This window comes from Galeopterus variegatus, unplaced genomic scaffold (assembly GCF_000696425.1).
Source record: "Galeopterus variegatus unplaced genomic scaffold, G_variegatus-3.0.2 Scaffold1702, whole genome shotgun sequence".
Lineage (NCBI taxonomy): Eukaryota > Metazoa > Chordata > Mammalia > Dermoptera > Cynocephalidae > Galeopterus > Galeopterus variegatus.
This window is the reverse complement of record NW_007727813.1, coordinates 323,646-331,850: the sequence shown is the minus strand read 5'-3', so window position 1 is coordinate 331,850 and position 8,205 is coordinate 323,646. Positions and strand designations below refer to the sequence as shown.

The 8,205-nt window shown below is 36.1% G+C and overlaps 1 protein-coding gene across 1 annotated transcript in view; it reads right to left on the bottom strand.

The window, feature by feature from the left end:
• MID2 (midline 2) overlaps positions 1-8,205 on the bottom strand; it is an 87,922-nt gene that overhangs the window by 9,003 nt on the left and 70,714 nt on the right. Inside the window, exons 6-7 of the mRNA XM_008578500.1 lie at positions 2,124-2,251; positions 901-1,044 (exon numbers count right to left, since the gene is read on the bottom strand). Of these exons, the coding sequence (XP_008576722.1) occupies positions 901-1,044; positions 2,124-2,251 (272 nt within the window). The remainder of the gene's footprint in view (positions 1-900; positions 1,045-2,123; positions 2,252-8,205) is intronic.

Here is an 8,205-nt window from a genome sequence, read left to right as displayed (position 1 = left end):
TTTTTGGCCCCCCCCCAAAAAAAAAAAAAAAAATACACACACACACACACACACACACACACACACACACTAATTTGCAGCTATGCAGATGCAACTTTAAAGTGGGAATCAGTTCCAGTCTTGAATCTAGCTTTAATTCTGCTTTTGTTTTTGGGTTTGTTTGTTTGTTTTTTTTCCTTTTTTCCCCAGCACACTAAGGGGAACATTCAGCTCAACCCCTCTTGACTGGCAATCAGTGAGTTAAATTCAGACTCTCCCTTGTCTTGCTCCAATTCACCAGAAGGTGAAGCCATAACATGTGAGCTAAACAACTGCTTTTTTAACATCCTTCATTTTGTGGCCGACTGAGGCATTTTTACATCTAGTGTAATTCTTGGTGGAAAAGGAGAAGGAGTAAAGGGAAGAGTAACAGAGGCAGGAGGCTTGTCACCATATTCAGTGATACAAATCGGTACGGTAAAGGAAGTAATAGTGTTTGAACATACGGTAATGTATTTTATCATGATAATGAAGTGGAAGAAGAATCAAGGAGAGGTATGGTCACACACACAAAACCAGCAATGATAGTGGCTTAGCTACCCATGAACAAATACTGAGCTATGCTCTCTTTGGGGGAGTGGAGTGACATGGATTAATTGAGGAAAGGTTGATGACTGCATAAACAAATGGGAGTGGCCCCAGTGACTGCCCAGAAAGGAAATACACCACTTGTTTGTCACCCATCAGTAAGGACTTTGCAATGCCCTCAGGAGCTTACACTGTCTATGAAACACTGTACTAAACAACCTAACATGTCTTACAAACACTTGCCTCGTGGCGCCCCGGCCAATCTTGAGCAGCTTACTGCTTCCTTACATTTCCTTATCTCTGGCCACAGGCCCCAACTACACCATGACTTACTGATGAAGTTAGCCTGGCCAGTGAATATGGTGTACTGAAGCTCATAGGAGCTGATGCTGAACTCATCATCCGAGATCCAGTGGACTGTAATGGTGTCATGGGAGGCAGTACAGAGTTCCTCTCGGATAGATGGTGGGTTTGGGGCTGTAAGGAAATGTGGAAAAGAAGGTAAGGAAAGCACACTCTCTTCCAGAATTTTACAATTGTCACTCTTCCACCTAATCCAACATCTCTTGGAGAGGTTTTCTTAATAGAGAAGTTTTGGATCACATGAACCATGCCACCTGAAACAAAGTGCTGAGATCTCAAGATCCCCAAAACAACTTTTGCTTCAACAGTGAAGATCTAAGCCTAAGTTATTGCGATGGTTGTTCCAGCTGTCTAGTCTGTCTGTATACACATTTATATAGACATTAGAGCAAAGTGGTCACACAGTTTTCTTACTACATGATCCTCAACCTATTTCTTTCTGCTTCAAAATAAGTTCTATTACATATTTTTGGCAGTATAGTCAAGTGCAAATTAATAAGTTCCCTCATCTGTAAAATGGGGATGACAATTACCTTACAGATTTGTTGTGAGGATTAATGATATAAAATTAATATACAATGTCTGGCATAAAGTAGATGTTCAAAAAATGATAGCTATGATAATATATTAATAAAAACAGCTATAAACATAAAGTAACTGTGTGTATATTTTTCTCATGAAATGATCATTCGATAATCCTGAAGGTAGCCAGCATTTTTAACAGGCTGATTGCATTCCTCATTTTCTAAAATTGTCTGCAAGCCAGATATTTCTTACATTTTCTTCCTGATCTGCTAATTCCTAAGTTTCCTTAAAACTACTTGAGTAGTACCTGTATTTATGTGGGACATTCTCTAACATTCCCTAAGTGCCACCTGAGTTCTCTCCTCATAACAATCCACAATATATTGCTGATAGACTCAAAAGGAGAAATCCATCAGCAGTTTCTTGTGTTTTACCCTTAGGTATGGATGGTATACCCATTTGGACCCCAGAAATATTTGACAAATCGTCTTTTTTTTTTGTCTGTTACAAGAGCTAAAATATATTCTATCTAAAAATACACATGTATTGTTTTAAAGATTATAAAAACATTTTCATTGTAAATATCGTCCTTTTCAGATTATTTTTAAGTTCAAGCACACTAAAAGAAAAAATAAATAAAATGGGAAGGAAAGCACATCATTTCATACCTGTTAAATAATCTAGCCCCTCCAGCAGTTTCTTTTCTCTGGAAAAATCTAAAGCAAAGTTTTCAAAGGCATCATTAAAATTGATGTCTGGAATCAGAACTTGAGAAGAAGCAGTTGCCATAGCGACCCTGAAAAAGAGAAAAGTACATCAATATACATCAAAATAGGCTTGCAACCTTCATCCAGTGCTTGATTTCTGGTGTAACAAGGTGAAAATAAATGACTTGTAAGGCTTGGTTCATTAAGTGAAAATATCATATCTATGCTTTTCCAGTGGAAACCATTTAAATTCTAATCATCAGGAAGCAATTTCAAGTCATACCATATTTATTCACATATGTTCACCCCTCAAACACACTCCCCCATCCTGTCTTAATTTTGAGAAGTAAATAGAAGATTTTTTCCCCTCTGCATCATTTTCCATCTGGCAGGCAGCATCAGAACTGACCTCTGAAGGCTTGGTAAGAGCAATTTTAGTGAATTTTTTTCCTCTCTTTCTCAATTTTTAAAATCTAATTTAAAAGCCAGCATGCTGAGTTAACACCTTCCTCTAAACACTGTCCTTTATCTTATCTTTTATTATATTTATATTTAATTTTATTTTCTTTAATTGTATAATGCTATGGTAGTTTTATCTCCTCGACTAATTCTAAGAGTCTCAAGAGTGGGGTTCATATTTTGTACCTCTTATATCTTCCATGGTCCCTAACACAGTGTTGGACACATAGTGAATAAATAATTATTGAATGAATAACTGAATCACTAACAGCAACAACATGATTGCTAACAGGTTTTGAGTGCTTAGTATATACAAGGCACCGTGCATGCACTTTATATACATTACCTAATTTATTTTACTCCTTACCATAACCCTGTGCAGTGAATGTTATTTCCATTTTGCAAATAAGAAAGTTGACAATTTGAAACACTAAGTAACTTGTCCAAGATCATGCAACCACTAAGGGTCAGAAATATAATTGAATCCATGTCCATCTGATTCTAAAATCTGTAACCTTAATCATTTAGACTGTTCCTTTTTAAAAAAATTGAGGTGTATTTTATATACTTGGGCAATTCTTAACCATGGTTACCCACCAGAATTATCCGGGGGAGCTTTTACCAATATATACATGTTTAAGTCTTATGCCAGACCTTCTAAATCAGAGCCAATGAAGATCCTTGCTCATGCAAATGACAGGATAGAAAGAAACATTAACTTGGCAACAATATACAGGTTAGAGTGCAGGGAAGAGGCATTGAATATAGGAAGACCAGAGAGAGAACTTCTACGGTGAACTAGTTGTAAAGGGGTGAGGTGTTGAACAAATACATATCCTCATGCATGTATACCCCGCTACACAACTACCAACAATATCTCTTGGCTGTTTCTGAAAATAGAATTGTTTCAGGAATAAACTACAGGCCAGTATAAACAAATGAAAGACTAAATCAGTACAATCTTTAGGTCTCATATTGAATAGCCCATCTTCCAAGATTTGGTGAGTAAGTAGACAGTAACCTTTTTAGGGTAAGACTTAAGCCAGAAAATTGGCTCATGAAATTTCTTCCTGGTCTTCTCAATTTTCTTTCTTTCTTTCTTCCATCCATTCATCCATCCATCCATCCATCTAATACTTATTATGCACAACTAATGTGTCAGGCACTGTGCTGGGTACTGAAGATACACAGGGAGAACAAGTTTGTTCTCACAGAGCTCACAGATTGTGAAGGAGAAAGACATTGAATAGGCAATAGAAGTGCTGCTACAAAAGGAGTAGAGCATACACAAGAGTCACCTAGCAGGGACTTGGAAGCTAAGGGAAATCTCCCTGGAGGAAGTTAATTTTAAGCAATGACCTACATGATGAGTAGGAGTTAAAGACTATGTGGATATGTGTGCATTCTCTCTTGCCTGAAGGCTGGAGAAGGAGGCAAGGTAATGAGGGCATTGTAGGCCATAATACAAACTTTGGACTTTATCCAAAGAATAATGGAATCTACTGAAGCATTTTAGGCAAAGGAGTGATATGCTCAAATTTATCTTATAAGAAGAATACTGTGGCTGCAGTGGATGGACTGGAAAGTGTCAAAATTAGAAGCAGGCAGACCAGATTTTAAGGTGTCTAGGAATGAGCAGAAAGTAAAATGATGACAGGAATACAGACAAAACAGAAAGAGTTAATTCACAAAACAGCAAATCAGCCAATAAATATATTAAAAAGCCCAACTACATGAGAAATCGAAGAAATGTAAATTAGATTACAAAGAGTGAAAATATAGAAGCTTTTTATGACTATATTAAATAATGCCCACATATTTTTACTAGGACTGAAATTGATACACATTTGGGAGGCCAATTTAGCTTTAAATATCAAAATAGTTCAAAATGTAAATATTCTTTGACACCACAGTTCAACTTCATAAAATTTTTACTAAGGAACTAATTGAGATGTACGCAAAGATACAACTACAGGGCACTCAAAACACCATATGTAACTTAATTGTCTAAAAATGGAGACTGAGCTAAGTAATGTATTATACATCAAAAGATGAAATATTATGAGGCTATTGGCAATCGGGTTTTACAGTAATATCCAATGACATGGGGAAAAGATTGTGATATATTAAGTTTCAAATGTAGGATATAATACAATATATGCAGCATGATCTTATGTTTGTGAAATATATATAAATATAAATATTGGGATACTGTATTCTCAAATGCTAACAATGACTGAAAGGTTAAGAATGAGGTAAAAGTGACATTGTGGTATGTGTGACTGTCTGTTTCTGTGAGCAAACCGCAACATTAGCATCTTGTTGCAGTCTCTCAAGGCCTTGATCTTTTTTAGGGATAATATAATAAGTGTCATTTTTAAAGGGGAGGGGATACCTCTCTCAGCTAAAATTTCATTTTAACTGAAGTCCGTGGTGCCTTAACACAATACAATTAATAATGAAGGGTGTGACTTTCAGACCCTGCGTGAGACCAGTGAGAAAGATATTTAAGTTGTGTAGATGATTTTCAAATCATACCACATAGATAGCTATATTTTCCACATACACCACAGGCTATGAAAAGAGCCTATGAAAAGAAGATTTAGATAGAAAGTTGGGAAACATCAATATCTAGATGGTAATTGAAGCTTTAGAGCTAATGAGTTTACAACAATTAGAATGTGTCGTAAAAGAAGAGAGTAGCCTTAGACAGAATCACAAAGAACAACAGCATTAAAAGAATAGGTCGAGGAAGAATTGTTCACAAAGGCAAAAGAAACCAGACAGGAAGAAACCCAAGAGTGTTCATGGAAGCTAAGGGTGGAGAAATTTCAAGTAAAAATGGTCAGTGGGGACAAATGCTACTAAGAGATCAAGAAGGGTGAAACAGTATGATTAAACAAATTAGTGCCTATTACATTTAGCAAAAAGTATTCATTTGGTGACCTTGAAAAGAACACTTTCAGTGGTGTGGTAGCGAAAGAAAATATTTCTGAGGGTTAAAGAGTGGGGACAATTAAATACAGTGGTTTAAATACATGTTTTATCTCCGCTTTCATGAAAACTCACTGAAATGATAGTAAGAGTGAAACGTCATAAGTCCACAAAGACAAAGAATGGAAAAAGAGATGCCAACAAGTAAGAGATTGTCAACAAATGTGTGGAAGCTAGAAAGGGATGGATGTGTGGTAACTAGCAACAGACCAGAAAAAGCTGGATCAGGAAACCAACAACATCAACCTGATTTAGTGCCACGGAAGTTGAAAGTTTGCATGAGGAACAGCTAGACCCCCAGATTCACTAAGCCAGACTTCCCTTCCCTCATCCTTGCAAGAGATGTGAGGTTTACTTTCTACAGAGCTTTGACTTTATATTAAAAGCATTCATAAAACTCTCAGCTTCCTTTCCCTGCTTGGTTCCCAGAATCCTGGCAGCCAGGCATATACTTTCCACCCCCTATCAAAAACAGAAGATCAGAGAATTTTTTCCAAGCTAAACTGACCCAAGAGACAACACCTACAGAACTGACACTTGCAGTCCCTCAATAAAAAGCTGGCATTCTACAAAGTTCACCAAGAGGCAAATTGCCCCCATGCCCCTCAAAGCTTCTAGTCATCTTTTAATACTTAAATTCAAACAAGTAGCCAAAAGCTAACCAGACATTTAGGGAAAGATAGCAACTTAAACAAACTAACAGAGAAAAGAAACTTGAAGGAAACCAAGGCAATGCAGGGTTTAGAAGAAAACTTTTAAAAATGATAATATTTTTGGGAAGAAAAACAAATAGTTTGCATCCACAGAACGCTAAAAGAAGAAACAAAGATCAAGTAAGAATTAGCTCTTGTAAATAAAAATATAAATGCCAAAATTAAAATTTTAATAGAAAGATTAGATGAAAAATTAAGAAAATATCTTAGATAATAAAACAAGAATACAAAGTCATGGAAAATAGAAAACAAAAGATTTTTTGGATTAAAGGGGAAATCTAGGATGTCCATCATCTGACTAATTAGAATCCCACAAAGAGAGGAGAGAATAGAAGGAGGAAATTATTAGCAAATAATACACGAAAATTTTCTGGAACTAGAGGTCACCAGTCTTCAGATTGGAAAGACTTACTGAGTGCCCAGCAAAAATGAATGATAAAAGACCCACAATCAGGCAAATATTGGTGGAATTTCAGAAAAACTGGGTTACAGATAAGATTTTAAAAGCTTCTAGATTTTAATGGCTATTATCAAAAAGATAAATAGATAACAGGTGTTGGCGAGAATGTAGAATTAAATTAGTGCAACCATTATGGCAAATGGTATGGAGGTTCCTCAAAAAAACTAAAAATAGAACTACCATATGTTCCCACTTCTCAATATATATACAAAGGAATTGAAATCAATATGTTTAAGAGATATCTGCACTCCCCTGTTCACTGCAGCATTATTCACAGTAGCCAAGATATGGAATCAACCTATGTGTCCATCAGCAAATAAATGGATAAAGAAAATGTGGTATATACAAGGGTACTTCAAAAAAATCATAGAAAAATAGAATTAAAAGATAATTCTAATCTTTCTATGAACTTTTTGAAGCACCCTCTTATATACAATGAAATACTATTCAGCCTTTAAAAAGAAGAAAATCCTGTCATTTGCAGTGGCATGGATGAACCTGGAGGACATTATGCTAAGTAAAATATGCTAGGCACAGAAAGACAAATACTGCATGATCTCACTTACATGTGGAATCTAAAAAAGTCAAATTCATACAAGGAGAGAATAGAGTGGTGGTTACCAGAGGCTGGTGGGGGAGGAAGGGAATGAGGAGCTGTTGGTTAAAGGGTACAAAATTTAAGTTGGACATGAGGAATAAGTTTCCGAGATCTACTGCACAGCAGCGTGACTACAGTCAATAAAAATATATTTTATATTTCAAAATAGCTAAGAGTAAATTTCAAATGTCTCACCACAAAAAATGATAAGTGAGGTAATAGATATGTTAATCAGCTTGATTTAATCATTCCACATTGTATACATATATCAAAACATCACATTGTACCCCATCGATGTAAACGAGTATGATTTGCCAATTAAAAATAATGTTAAGCTTCTAGATTTTAAAATATAGGTCATATTTAAAATGTCAGTGAACTGGTCAATACAACATTGGAAGTCAGGAGATGTGGAGGATACTAACATTAATAAGCACATGTATTTCACAGGGCCTTCACCTTTAGCTTAGTAGGGCCACAGTCCTTAGTTTTTAGCAGGGCCAAAGCCCTGTAGTTTAAGGACTAGCCTAACTTTTTAGGATACACATAGAAATGCTAAGTTTGGGGAAAACAGAAAACTTTCACACGGCTAACGTCTCTGTTGTAGATAAAAAAAAACAAAACTGTAACACAGCAAAAGTGATTGCTCTAAGGGCAGTCATCCTTGGTGCAGCTAGACAAAACTACACTGAGATACCATCTCACCCCAGTTAGGATGGCTAAAATCCAAAAGACTCTGAACGATAAATGCTGGCAAGGTTGCGGAGAAAAAGGAACTCTCATACATTGTTGGTGGGATTGCAAAATGGTGCAGCCTCT